This window comes from Monopterus albus, unplaced genomic scaffold (genome assembly GCF_001952655.1).
Source record: "Monopterus albus unplaced genomic scaffold, M_albus_1.0 scaffold34.1, whole genome shotgun sequence".
NCBI classification, from domain to species: domain Eukaryota; kingdom Metazoa; phylum Chordata; class Actinopteri; order Synbranchiformes; family Synbranchidae; genus Monopterus; species Monopterus albus.
This window is the reverse complement of record NW_018127914.1, coordinates 4,906,069-4,921,128: the sequence shown is the minus strand read 5'-3', so window position 1 is coordinate 4,921,128 and position 15,060 is coordinate 4,906,069. Positions and strand designations below refer to the sequence as shown.

General features: G+C 40.3%; 2 protein-coding genes across 3 annotated transcripts in view; both read right to left on the bottom strand.

Annotated features, from left to right (window-relative positions):
* The window catches only part of smim13 (small integral membrane protein 13), a 2,223-nt gene extending 1,169 nt beyond the window's left edge, over positions 1-1,054 (bottom strand). Inside the window, exon 1 of the mRNA XM_020597289.1 lies at positions 546-1,054. Coding sequence (XP_020452945.1) covers positions 546-621 — 76 coding nt within the window. The 5' untranslated portion in view covers positions 622-1,054. The remainder of the gene's footprint in view (positions 1-545) is intronic.
* Positions 1,055-4,125: 3,071 nt separating this feature from the next.
* Positions 4,126-14,834, bottom strand: zc3h12ab (zinc finger CCCH-type containing 12Ab). 2 transcript variants are annotated; one of them, XM_020597293.1, is made up of 6 exons: positions 14,505-14,834; positions 13,300-13,886; positions 10,081-10,220; positions 7,466-7,700; positions 7,254-7,354; positions 4,126-6,965 (listed from the first exon to the last, which is right to left on the bottom strand). In XM_020597293.1, the coding sequence occupies exons 2-6, from the start codon at positions 13,656-13,658 to the stop codon at positions 6,007-6,009; spliced, it is 1,794 nt and encodes a 597-aa protein (XP_020452949.1). In that variant the 5' UTR covers positions 13,659-13,886; positions 14,505-14,834; the 3' UTR covers positions 4,126-6,006. The 2 variants fall into 2 exon arrangements, with proteins under 2 accessions (XP_020452949.1, XP_020452951.1); XM_020597295.1 differs by lacking the exon at positions 14,505-14,834 and adding an exon at positions 14,390-14,467.
* Between the last annotated feature and the right edge of the window lie 226 nt (positions 14,835-15,060).

Here is a 15,060-nt window from a genome sequence, read left to right as displayed (position 1 = left end):
TACTTAAGTCAGATATTTCTACAGGGTTGCATTTAACATTTGTTTTGTGTCATTTGAATTGCCTTTTGCAGTAACTGCTTTCATATGGCTACAGCTGGCCATTCCCATTTCATCTTAAGTGCATGGACAGTGTTATCAGTAGCTGATGTGCTCCCCATTCAATCGAGAAGTGGCGGTATGACTTGCATAATGCTGGGACTCAGGGCTATCTTGTGGTCGCTGTGGCTGTGCACTATATATGACGTAAAATGCAGTGATTTCTGAATAGGGTCTCATATGAATAGCTGTATGTAAAATGAACAGCCGTGATTATGATCTGACTTGCCCTACACTCCTCCTCTGCAAATTTTAAAAATAGAAACTCCTTACTGAAATCGAAATATGTCGGTCAAAGACACCCAACACCCTCCGACATGTCATAACGAAACTTGGGATCCCAGCCTTACTGTAAGGACACCCCAATCCGACGATTTAAACTAGTTGCTGAATAAATTAGGCAGTTCGCTAGCTAGGTATGTGACTTATGAGGGTCATTTTCTACTCACCAAACATCATGAAGAGCAGCGCGCAGACAAGTGTGGCCACAATGACCAGCAGTGTGAGACCGACACTTTGCCACATCTTAGCTGAATTCCTGACAGCAACAACAGCATTCAGAAGAAGGATGGCGACGATTTCACTGTCTCACAATAGACAGACTGTAGCCAGGTAATCCGCCAGGCAGCTGAATTAGATAGCCAGCCTAGACGACACCGAAAAACACTAACAGCAGCGCATCGCAAACTTACACCAGCTCGTTAGCTAGCTAGCGTGTGGCTAGCTTGCTGGTTAGTTAACGCTGTTTGACAAACGGAACCGCAGTACTTTTACAAACAGTCCCCAGGACCGGTGAGAACTACAGCGTTAGCTGGTCACGGCAGGGTAAACTCCTCCTTCTATACGCTACATAACTGCAACGTGTATTTACTAGTTTTTACAGAAGAGACAGAGCGGTACAGTAAACTAGGTTAAGACAAAATCAGCGTCATGTCTCAAAATGCGACTGCGCGAGTTCCATTTGACTTTTGGGTAATGTAGTTGATTGGAACATTTCCGTTTTTTAAGTAGATATTTGAATTATGATATGGAAAGAGCTCCCTTTAATTAGATACGTATATCACCGATTACTGTCTTTTTTACATCGTTTTTAACGTTACACCAGTTTCACAGTATATGTTAGTATTTAATTTTGTTTATACTTTAGCTATGCAAAACAGGGGGAATATTAGTAGAACAACGTCAGCATACAATAAATAAAAAGATAGATAGATAAAAGTTAACAAAATATCACAGTGTCTTCCATGAAAGTGGCAGTTTTTGATGGTTCACTGTTACACAAAGTTTTACCAGCAGTGAAAAAACAAGTAATAGTGATTTTATTTCAGATTTACAAAATGTGCATAAAGTAGGAATATTTCACAGTATATGTTAGTATTTAATTTTGTTTATATTTTAGCTATGCAAAACAGGGGGAATATTAGTAGAACAACGTCAGCATACAATAAATAAAATGATAGATAGATAGATAAAAGTTAACAAAATATCGCAGTGTCTTCCATGAAAGTATATTTAAATTAAAGCAACATTTCTTCAGTCCAGCAGGAGGAGACATTAACCTACCAAACACTTATAACCCACTGAGTTGATTCCAAAAAACAAACCCCTGATATAGGAAACTGTTTATAGGTGCAGAAGATGTTTTCTTAAAGTTTTCCTTTCATTAGAGCAGCACAAACCTTCTCATGATCAGGTTAGATGCTTTGGAGTAAGTTTGTTGCTTATATTTATTCTTCAAAACAATGCAAACCTTTAGCACCATTGTGAACAACTCTGACCCAGAACTGGCTCAGATTTGTGGCTATGGCTCCAAAGTGTATTCCAAACAAAGTAAACATGCCATATGTTCTCTTTATAATACCAAAGAACAATAGGTGATGCAAAACACAACTTATATTTGCACCATGTTCGTGCCCCTGTGGCCTTGGATTAGTATCTCTTATGTAAATTTACTTTATTGCTGTAAAGTTTAGATTTACCTTTCAACAGAGACCAGGGTTATGAGTGTAAGTACCATTTTCTAAAAATGTTGGGGACTTTTTTGAGTTTGTGTGCAAATGTTTCTATACAGTATCAAGTAACGGAAGTGGCTCATGTTGAGAGGTGTGCCGTTTTATGTCTGCGGAGCAGGGTATGGGTGTCACATTTTTAGGTGCACATTTGTTTTCTAGGTTAGCAAGACTGTTGAGGCATTACTGCCGGGTTGAAATCTTTAATTCAAGGGTGTATGAAAAGCAGAAATGTATATAACTCCTTCTCTACCTGTTTTTATTTATGTCTGAATCTGAAATCTAGGAGCAGTACCTCATGCCCCAACATCTCATCTCATTTTCTGTACCACTTAGTCACCGGACAGGTCGCCGGTCCGTCGCAGGGCCAACACACAGACAAACAACCACACACACACATTCACACGTACGGGCAATTTACGAGTCACCCAATCCACATGCCCCAACATATTTTTCATATATACTAGCCTCAATATTTGCATATTATGCATGAGTCATGCTTCAACATGGAATTTTAAACATGAGTGAGGTGAATAGAGTGTCTAGCCCAGCCCATGTAATACTATATGAAAGGCCCTAAGGTTCTTTGTTTCCTGTTGGGGTTTCCTTTTACTAGGTTATCAATCTCATGTTTTGGATTTAAAGTGGCTATAACCAATATTTTTTTAGAATAACAATGTGTTAATGACAATTGTTAGTGACAATGTGAAAGGTGGCCTTCAAATCCATTAACCTACAGCATAAATAAAAAAAGAAAAGCAATTAACACCTACCTCATACTGCGGACAGGACACCATTTGAGATATGGTGGTGGGTTGAGCAGCTAAAGAACCAGAAAAGTTTCTCAAGATAATCATCTTTTTATTGGCCAAGTATGTTACACACAAGGAATTTGTTTCCAGTACAGAACCGACGGCAGCCATCTGCGGTGCCAACTCAACCGATGGCTCTAACCATCGGGGGCAACAGGGGGTTCAGCGTCTTGCCCAAGGACACTTCGACACATAGACTGCAGGCACCGAGATTCAAACCTTCAACCTTCTGGTTGGGAAACGACTGCTCTACCCACCGCACCATCACCTCCCCTGGTAGAGACCAAAAAGCTAAAAGAGAGTGAATATGGATTTGAATCATCAGACGGCTACAGACTGTAAATGAAATGTCCTTTCATTAGAGCTCAGAAACTGCAGGTGTTTGTTACCAAGTTCAACCTATCAGCTTAAAAGGTGTGTGCTCACAACTTGTTTCCAATGCCCCTAAATGTCCAAATGAAAGAGCTGACCTGATTCAAAAACTGGTTTATCTGATGCAAAATGCTGCCAAAGATTCAATCAGATTAACAATGTAGTTTCAGGTCAATTACCTCAGCATTTTTGTTTTCAAGAACCTCACCTTTTCCATTTCTGTGAAAGTACCTATTCCTATTTCACAACTTCTCCACTTTTTGTGACTGAGTCATAAACCCTCAGAGCCACGGAATGTTTTTTCTCAGACAGTCTGTTGCTAAGTGTGCTTGTTGTGTAACAATATATGAAGCAAACACAACCCACACTGCTCATTAAATCCAACACCAGCCTCATGCAAACACAGTATGCGGCAACGTTTTTTTTCAGTTGTCAGTAACTGAAACCTTTTCACCTCAACATGCTGTTATCTGATACCAAGGAAATGTATCATCTGCTCCTCCCTACAAACTTATTTGACTACTTCATTAGAACAATATGCACCGATTAGATTTCTTATAATTAATTTTTCTTGGTGTAGATGTATAAAGAAGATAAAAGTGGTTTAGCTGTGGTTTTATCATCTTTTAGTTTCAATGCCTCATGATATTTGTCCTGCACCACTGTTAAGACTGCACAGAAAACATGTTTTTCAGAACATACAGTACAAATAACAAACGGCAAAAATCTGTTTTGCATATACAGGTATAGTTTACTGTGGTACACAATATTTTATATCACTGTAAATCAAATTTTAGATTTTGGACTGTGGGTCGAACAAAAAACCTGAAGACATCAGGGCTTTAGGAAACCGTGATTTCCCTCTATTAACTGAGATTTTAAAGACCAAACAATGAATCCAATAATCAGGAAAACAACTGGTAATTCATAATGAAAATAATTGTTGGAGCACAAAGACAAAACAAGCTTCTGGTATGAAGTGCACTTTTCTAAAATAAGGCTGATGTAAAGATGTGCAACAAACCTGAGTGGCTGAGATGAAGAGTATTTACTTGTGCAGACAGACTCAAGTCAAGGACCACACAGCTCCCACACACACAAACTGTATTGTACAAAAGTGGAGGATGGATAGTTTTAACTCACCATAGCATGTAATTACAAATATTTATTTTAATTTAATAACTGTTACAACATCAAATTTGTCATGATTTACATGGCAGATAAACGACCCCCCTGGACTCTATAAATAGTAAGGCCAGGCAACATGGACAAAGTGCTACAATAACAAATGCAAAAACACATTAGGTAACAACCCTGGGAATTTAAAACACTATGAAGCTAGTTTTTATATCTGTGAGATTATTATTCACTACATGTATTTGATAATTTATTAATTGTGCATCACAATAACAACATTATTATTTCCTCACTTAACTAAAGGGTTTATATGAGTTACTTATTGCCCAACCCTAAATAACTGGCTGTGAGAACATAACAGTGCCAATATGACACAAAAATACATTTTTACATCACATCCATGCCACACTATACACTCAGTGGCCATTTTATTAGGTACACATGTATAGTCACAGTTCAATACAACAGCTCTGTTGCAACAGCTACCTTTATGAATCTCAGTGTTTGGTTTGTGTTGACATGGCCCAAAATCTGTAAACTGAATTATATTTTTATTATTAAACTCACAGTTAAAGGTGGTTTTGTACTGATCACAGTATATTTTATTTTATTCCTTCTATTTACATACACAAGGGCAACAAAATTTTGGAAACACAAGTGAATTTAATCCAGCCCAGTACAACACAACCACTAACAGCTAAACCAAAAATTATTGTATACTTCAATGATAGTGTCAACAAAGACTGGACATTTTAAGCTGCAGAACAGCTGTACTGGACCGAATCAGATTGTACAAGTGTACCTAATCATGTATCTAATATAGTGGACAGAGAGAGTAGCAGGTTACGTCTTTTAATCCCATTTAACAGCATTAAATTCCACTTTTCTTTTTTACATTTTTAAATAAGATACAATTTGTATCAACTGCATACTGCCTCTTATTTGATCTGGTTTAGAGACAGATCCACAGTAGTAAAGGTAGGGTTGGTGATTCCTTCCAGAAGCATTTTTTTTTTGTTTCATTTCTTGAATTTCTCTTTTTATCTCGATGGCAATGAATACATTAAATGCGCTGACAACATAAAGAAAAAAATCTATCTCCTCCACAACAGTTCAGGGCCACAGATCTGGGCAGATAACACCATATTTGAGAAAGTTACAACTAAAAAAAAAAGTTGGATGCTGCAAGAAGTAACACCAGAATTAACATTGGTGTGACTTTTGAACAACGGCAACAACTGAGAGAACAAAAGGGGAGGAAAAGTGACACCATGGTAGCATATTTCTGTTGGACAGGCAATTATCGGTTTTGTTTTGTTTGGGGGGCATTTGTTATTTGTCCGAAACCTGTAAGTAGTAGTCAGGCAGTGCATGTTGTGTTTTGGATGAGTGGCTTTGGAGAGAAGGCTGAATGAAAGTGTGGGATTTCTTCAGTTGGCTTGTTTGAAAACCAAGCTTCCTCTTCCCATTTTTTCCAGGATCGCCAACCCGACCTTTAAATACATTTTAAGGTGGATACCACAATACAAAAAGACACATTTTTCAGTCTTTCCACTGAAAAACATTGTTTCAGGTTGGACTCATCTCAGCGATGGGTTCTGACTCTGCAGCATGAGGATCTTGGCCACAAGCATCTGAGGATCCATCATCTGAGGAAACATGTCCATGGCTGTGTCCACCAATTGGGCACTGAAGATAGCCAGGAGCTTCTTCCGGACAACCTCCCTCTCTTTCCTGCTGGGACTTGGTTGTGTCCCCTGAGGAGGCTCCCACTGTGAGCGCTCCCCCTGCATACTGTGGCCCACTGGAGGATGATCCCCGAATGGATCTGACCAGTACACCTTCTGGTGGCTGCTGTGGACTCTGCTGTGCTGGAAGTCTGTCGGTTGGCTGTATGCAGGCATGACTGGGTATCCAACATAGCTGGGGTAATGAGGAAGGCTGTAGGGGATCATATCAGAGGCATGGCTGCTAACAGGCCTGATGCTGTGATGCTGAATGTGGTGCTGAAAAGCTGGTGTGGTTCCTTGTGAGGGAGGACCATGTGAGCAGCAGCTGCATGGGGCACTTCTAGGACCGCAGTATTGCTGTCTTACACTGTGGGTATGCTGGCAGGTGTAGTATTTTGCCCCGTAATGCTGATCACACAAACTCCAAGGAGCCTCCATAGGCTGACTGTCTATGGAGCCTAAGCCAGAGTCAAACTGCTCTGGCGAGCCACCATCCCGCACTGAGCTGCTGTCAGAAGATGACTGTCGGCTGCTCTTCTCCTTTCTAGATGCACCTCCCTTGCTGGAGCGGTGGCTCACCTTCACCTGAGCTACATGTTCATTTTTATGATCTTTCTTTACATAGCCACTCTCATGTCCCAGGATCAGTTTCTTAGCCATATCCTCCACCAGTAAGAGGCTCTCTCCAGGCACAGGACTGGACAGGTACTTGATGTTCTCCCGAAGTTCATCAGCAACTGAGCGACCGGACAGCTTGTCTCGGTCTGCATGATGGAATTTACATTTGATTCCATAAGTACATTTCTTTCCTAAAAAAAAGAATAAAACAGAAAACTTTAGCTGTGTCCACAGAGTTTAGAAGAGTCTACTGCCACTCTGGTAGCTCTCAGGCCAGACCAGCAGTGTCCCCTTTACCAACAGCTGTTGTGGAGATTTAAAAAAAGACTTCTTGAAACACTATGACACTGGTCATGCTGGGAAATTCTCCCCAAGATACCTCACTGTACAGTACTGCACAATGCTAGTACAGCTAAAAACACCGAGCATTTAAAACAATGCCCAGCAGTATCACTAATGCCATATAGAAAGTTTCTCACCATAAGGGCAAGGCTGTTTTTTCGGAGTCTTTGGAAACATTTGAAGGAAGTTCTCCAGGTTCGGTCCATGGCGCCCCAGGGGATCATCAGGAAGCATAAACCTGGATCAGGGTGAAATTCAAACATTAGTCTAAAAGTAGACCCTTACATTTCTTCTTCCAACCAGACATCTGTGTTCCAGGATGAAATCAGCGAGGGAAGGCAGGACTCACTTGTTATTAACAAAGGAGTACATGAGCAGCCTCTCCTGAATGAAGCACTTCCACTCCGGCTTCTCTCCCTGAAGGTCCCGGTACATGTCGTTGGACACAATGATGCCATCGGACTCGTAGGCCAGTTTGACAATAAAGAAGTCATCATTGCAGACCACTCGTTTGCCTGCAACATATCGTGACGGCGTGAACACAAGAATCTTCCTCCTCTCCAGGTCTCGCAGAATGTGCTGATCTGTAAACCACACAGCGTCACATTAAGTAAAGAGGTGGCGGGTGCTTCAATTATTTTGTGAACCATATTTATATCAGTGAGACTAGGCTAAAGAACAGAAGCTGATCTCAGCATAATGCAGTACAGTTCAACAATGGCACAAACTACACACGGTTCAATCAACACCTCTGAAACAGTCTAAACAAAAACTGAACATTATCACCTTCAGTATTTACTGCAACTTCATTACAATTAAAAACTGAGTATGTATCTGACTGACAACTCGCCAGAACTATCAGGTCACAGGACAGAGGTTTCCTTCAAATTCCAGTAATCCAGTCTAAATGTAGTGGTTATACCCCTAAGGAATGGAACATCCTGCCTGCTGAGATGAGGTTTGCACCAACACTCATGTCTTTAAAAAATAAGCTTTCATTCAGCTTTTAAATATTCTTAGTGTGTGCTCATCTCTTCATCTTTATTTTCAACATGTTAACTTATTCACTGCTGTTCTCTGTAAAACACTGACATGATATGGTGCTACACACATAAACTGTATTCTTTAGCTGTTACATGCTCCACTATGTTTGTCAGCTAGTTGCTACAAATGTGCCTGTCTGCTGTTTGATGCTGAGCAGGTACTGTACAGTGGGGTTTTAGAGCTTCTTCACCAATAGCTACCTGTTCCAGCTGCAAACGACACCCTGAGAGTGATGAAAGTTGTGGTATAGACAGATAAACAGCAAACTGAAACTCAATATAAAGGTCCATAAAGCAGAGGGGAGCTGCAGAGTCAGGTGACAACTGTCTCTAGGTTCATCACAGTTATTGACTTCTTTCATACAATCACAATTTTAAAAAACAGTCATAAAAATATTGATTATAGCTGCTTAAGGTAATTTTACACACAAATAAAATCACATTACATGTGATACACAACTTCAACTGTCAGTTTCCCCAAAGCCACTGGTACATTTGAATATGGGTATTTCCCAGCAGTCAGATTTAACCCGGTTAAATAAATACTAAGGACCCTGCAACAAAACAATTTATGAGCAACAATTTGTTCATCTACATAAAGCAAGAAAGCAGTTGTGCATCAGCAGCTGCTTCAAAATTTAGGCCATCAAAAGCAGTGACAGTTATAATGGTTATCTGTTGGTTTCTAAGCCACTGGAAAAACCCTGCAATTTTATCTTTTGAGTACAGTTATATAGATTCCAGATGACATCACTGACTATGTGTTTAGAAAAAAAAAATTACACAGGGTATTTCCCATTTAGAGCAGCAAAGAATAAGCTTTTGCATCAGTGCAAATAATGTTCTGCTCTTTTTATAGAGCTGTTTCTAAATATGAGCTGTGGGTTTCTTGATTAACTGTAAAGTCTATAAAAGATCAGTGAAGGACTCCTGTGCACATCTGTGTTGTGTTTCTGTAAAATATCAAAAATAGTGAAAAATGTATTTTAAAATTGGCCAGAACACAAGTAAACATGTATATAAAGGCTTTGTCTAATGCAAGCATTGAAAACCCAAAGTTATATAGTTTACAGTGATTTAAAACAGAAAAAACACCACAATTTTGCTTTTGAGAGACTGAAACATTTACATTTTTGACGTTTTTTCGCATGAAAATAAAGTAGTCTCTTTGTCAACTAATCAATTAATTAACAAATATTTTCAACTCTAATTTCAAACATTACAAAAAGAAGCAAATGCTGCCTTTTTAATGACAACTAGACGGTACTCAGAGAGTGCAAACCTCAGCCAAGGCAACGCAGTTTCCCCATAAGCCCATTTCACCTAAAAGCATTCTTCCCATGATAATTTGACCCTCATGAAAACCTAACATTGCCATTTGGAATGACATTATTAGTTATTTAAAAAATGTCACACCAAAAGTCATCTGGCTGCATGTCAGTCCACTTTAGAGTCCATTTTCCAATGTGCCTTCTGCTACACTTATTACACTCTGGGCTGTCGCGTTGCTGGGCTCCTTCTGTCGCTGTCTCGCACAACGAGGTGTACTGAGGAGATCATATGAGTGGAGTGGAACAGGGAGAATTCTGCTCTCTGCTCAAGGAACTGTTCACCCACTCCACTTGCGCTCCGCTCACAGGCTCTGGTACTGAGTGACAGCAGTTGGTTTCCATTGATAGCGAATGTGCAGCTGTCACTGGCCAAGTATTTGTCTCTGTACGTGCTTGGAGTACTCAGTAGCAACCAACAAACGCCAGAAAGAACATTACCCCCGCCCTTGGCAGAGGTAAAACTATGCATGAGGAGGCCTAACAGGAATCCCTGCCACGCCTTCATTTCCAGTGTCAATGAGGGCACTGTTAGGTGGTACCATGTAGAGAAGGAAAGCAGCAGCGTAAAAACAAATATGAACATGTCTTACCTGTGATGGGCACATCTGGTCGGGGCTGCTCCTTCCTCCATAAGGGAACAAATACTGTGACAACAGTGTGGCCTCTGTCCAGGAAGAAATTCACAGCCAACTGGATTCCCAGACACGAGAAAACTTCCTTGTTCCCGTGGCTGAATGCACAAACAGAAACCAGGAAAAATGAATGAGAAACTAGTAACAATTAAATGTGTGTCTGTGGGTGAAATTCGCCATCACTTGTTTTCCAAGCCCAAGACAACCTATTCAGACTGCTTGATTTGTCCAATCAACTGTCCTAAATGAAAACTGATAATTAAGGTTGTGTATGATGTGTAATGTGCATTAATTTGTGCACAACTTACCTGAAGTAACTAGATCAATATTTTTATGGTGATAATGTAAAAATAAGGTGACACTGTGAAATAAACTTGGCTTTATGGAGCTTTAAAGCATGTTTCTGTCCAGCCCCGCCCCCAGCTACTACTTGGATTCATTCTCATCACTTTTATAGTGTCGTCTGGAGCTGGAACAGATGGCGAAAAAGCTCTAAAAACTCTGTTTACATGTCATACAGTGAGTGTTTGTGGTCACATTATCCAGTATTTCCCAAACAGAAAGCAAAACCTAGAGAACCAGTAAAGTTCACAGGAATGGAATGGAAATGAGGACATAGTGACCTTGACCTTTGACCACCAAAATCTAATTAGTTCATCCTTGAGCATGTTTGTGCCAGGTTTGAAGAAATTCCCTCAAGACGTTTTGAGATGGCGTTCACAGGAATGGGACAGATACAGTATGTACAGACAGCCTGAAAACGTTATGCCCCCGACCACAGCTATCGTGGGCGCGGAGGCATAACAATGAATATGAATAATGTGTAAAAAATACTTTGTCAACACTTTAAGCCCCTGATTTAACCTTTACAACCAACATATACACATTTAATAAATAAAGTGTAGTTGTAGGCAGAAGGAATATTTTAACATTCTAACATTTTAAGTTTATAAATGTACAGTTTTTATCTGATGAAGGCTGTGTTATACCAAAAAACAGTTTTACTATATTGCTATTCATTGTGTTTATACAGCTGCACATTTCAAGCAGCTTACAAATAATTAGTGTTAAAAAAACATTTATTAATTGTTTAACAGGAAAACTTCAAATAAAGTGCTACCAATATTTTTATTATCTCTTGTTATTAGTGATAACAGAGAATCTAACCAGAGGAATACTTATAAATCCTATTATAAATCATATTTATTTTAGTAAATCTTTGCTGAGAAAACATGAGAGTTATAAGTGTTCAGTGGTTCATGGGGTTTTTAGGACATGCAAGATCAAAGTCAGAGAACAAGGTAAGAAGAGGGGTCAAAACGATGATTCTGATGAAGATATTTCGCCACAAGCATGGCTGGACTTCAAGTAAACACAGAGTCACATGTGCACATGCTCTGACTTGCATACTCGAGCAGCTCGTGTACTCACACAGGCGTGCCTGGCTGAGAAAGGCTAAAGGACAAAGGAGTGCCCTTATTTGGCCCAGACAGAGTCATTTTCTCTCATTTTCACTTTCTGTCCCATTTTCCTCAAACTGTGGGTAAGAGGGGGTGAACGACGGAATGGGATTTGTACCCAGAGGAAGTGTTAGCCTCTTAGAGGTGCAAGCAACAACAGTTCCTGCCTCTCTTAAAACTTTTTGTATGACAACCTCCAACACAGACGGAAACTCTAAGCAACTCTGAGAACACGAGGCCACAGCGCACATGCTCTCGTGTAAAAGACGACAGGTGGGGTGAAGCTGTAATTGTGTTCGCAAAACTGGTGTATTGTCCTCTGACTAAAATGATAATCTCAGATGCTGAACAATCCCTCAGGTGTGCCACAACGCAAATCCAGAGCCAAAAGCAATTACAGTACTCACTGTTCTGTCAGACTCAAACCAGTTTGTCATATTAATCTGCCATTTAGATTCAAGACAAATATTTACGTTGCCCTAAAGATAAATTGTTAACCTTGATAACCTCCTGACTCCTGCCTTCTTATATGGTGCCAAAATCAGGACATAACCTTCCTATCAGCCTCAGCTGTACTTTGTGTTTAGTGCTAATTAACAAAATCATAAATAGTACACTGGGCATGGTGGAGAAGTGGTTAGCGCTGCTCCCTTAAAGCAAGAAGGTTCCAGGTTCAAGCCCCAGCTGACTCTGTGCCTTTCTGTGCGGAATTTGCATGTTCTCCCTGTGCCTGCATGGGCTCGTCCTGGGTATTCCAGCTTCCCCCCAGACCTTCCTGCAGCTTAGGTTGACTGGTGACTCTAAACTGCCTGCGTGGGTGGGTGTGGTTGCCTGTCTCTAAGTGTCAACCCTGTAATAAACTGGTGACCTGTCCCAATGTCAGCTGGGACTGGCTCCAGCCTCCCACGTCTCTCTCCAGGATAAGTGTGATAGAGAAAGAATGGATGGAAAATTAGCATGCTAACATGGTAAAGGCAGATTGTACTCCAAAACAAACAGAGTGAATTCCCAATTGACTCGGTGTGTGGGTGTGGGTGTGTGTGTGTGAGAGAGAGAAAGAGGGACCCCAAAACCCCAGTAAATCTGAGAGAGACAGTGGTTCATGTACTAGCTGCTGTGGGATACATTATCATAACAAAAATAACTAAGAAGAAATAAATAAAAACAAAACAGAGCTTCCTGTAACCAAACTGCCAAAAGGGAAGTGAAGCCACAAGCAGGAGTAAGATTTTTATTAAGGCAGCCAGCATGAATATGTGATGATTATTTCTTTATGGTGGATTAGCTGTTTTGCATATAAAACCTCTGAAAATAATGACAAATAATATCACAAAATGACCAAAAACCCAAATATATTCAGTTTACACTTACTGTATATTGATTGTGTACCTAATTATCATTTTCATCATCACTTCATCTGCTGATTATTTTTTAAATCAATCATTTTGTCTACAAATGAGCAAATATTATGTGATTATCGAAAGCATAACCATTTCTTTCTTTTTTTTTTTTTTTGATCAGCTCATTGGCTGTCAATGAATCATTGCTGTTTTAAATATTATAAAACAGAAAGCATCAAATGCTCACATTTAAGAAGCCAAAACCAGCGAGTCTGGGGCATTTTTGCTTCAAATAGGTGATTTACTTGATTATCTGAATTGTCACCGACACCACTGATAAACTATTAAATCATCTTATCATTTCAGAAGTTTCTCACCTCATGGCCACGTTGCTGCCATCTATAACAATGGGTCTCAGAGCATTTACATCCTTGCGGCTCTCCCCTCTGCTCTGAGGGGATGATTCAATAACAGGCTGCAGCAGGGTCGGGCCCACAGTCTGAGAGTCCCCTCTGGACAGCAGCACAGACATCGTTGTCACAGGCCTCTGCTTGGCCTCCTGACTGGAGCTGAACCTCATCAGCTCCCCAAGAACCTTATCTGTGTCCATTCTGGGGCCAAATTTCTTTTGAACAGCCTTAACCTGGGCTGTGGAGTACCCCAGTTTGTGGAAGAAGTCCAGCTGTTGCTCCAGGAGCTGGGGGTCTGGGGATGGATCAGATTCTCCAAGATACATTTTGTCACAGCAAAGACAGGAGTTGTTTTGATCTAGGAGACATGAGGGGAATATCCATGCAAGAGAGTCTGTGAGAGTCTGTGAGGTTCAGACAGGTCATGGTGGGGATTTTACTCCAGGGGTGTACAGGGGAAGGAGAGCAACATCAGCACTCTTCTTCCTCGGTCCAGCCCACCCATGTTCCATATGTTTAGAAAAAGACAATTTTCCTGTGTCCCGTCTGCAGTCCTGAAAGACAGAATAGTTTATGTTATTTAGGCTACTTGTGAAAATACTTTTGCTTCTTTCAGAGGTGAAACAATTCACTGATCAACAGAAAAGGAGACCCTTAACCAAGTAGCAGTACCACAATTTAAATACCCTGTTACATTCAAATGCTTAAGTGTAAAAGTTAAAGCACTCATTATGCGCAAAAACTGACTTTTTAAACATTATACTGTTTGGTTATTATTACAGAATAATCGGCTACGATATTTAAATGCAAGCATCATCATCATCTGGCATTTCTCAGAACAACCAACCATAGAAATTATCGTCGGATTATTTGGAAATAAAAATAATTGTTGGTTGCATCCCTAATTCCCTTCTTTAGGACAACTTCACTATTTCGTGCCGGTTTCCTGTCATACAAAACACGATACAAAAGGAGAACAGAGCGGAGCAATGACTGGCTCTTATGTCATTCTCTCACTAAATGACTGGAATAATAGTGAAACACCATCGTTTCTCACTTTGCCATGGATCCCTTGTAAACTCAGGACAGCAGTATCACTGGCTAATTCGTGGGTTCAAAACGTTACTGTTTCCGCCTCAACTTCAATTTAACAGAACATGAGAGAAACTCACCTGCGTGTCAGAGGCTTTAATCCGCACAAACGTGTCACATCTGAATGCGTCGACGAGACGCCGTTTTTTAAATCATGAGCAGGAAGTTGGGGTTTTTCCTTTTCTTGACATTGGCAAACAACCTGCAGGAAACCAACGTGGAGGTTTGGCCGAGTCACATGTCGGGACTTACGTAAAAACTGTTTTGTGATCTCGGAATATAATCTGACACCACAGGCTGTATACATCCATTTTATTGCTGCCAGTTACGCACGAAAACTTCAAACAAGAAGAAAACTATGTGGCAGAACAAAGGAACACTGCCACTAAACTACTTTGGACTTTGCATCAATCATGAATAACACACTGCTGTAATATATTTCAGGTCTATATCAGTAGTCAAGTATTAACACCAATAGGAGATCAACAATCTCCAAAAAACCTTCCCAAGTGCCCTAAATAAATGTATTTGTAAAATCACTAAGGACTTTGTTTAAGTGAACATAGTTTATCTGTTATTTCATTTTATTTCATGCTCAGTCAGGGCCATACTGATCCATATCGGGGCCCGAGGCCA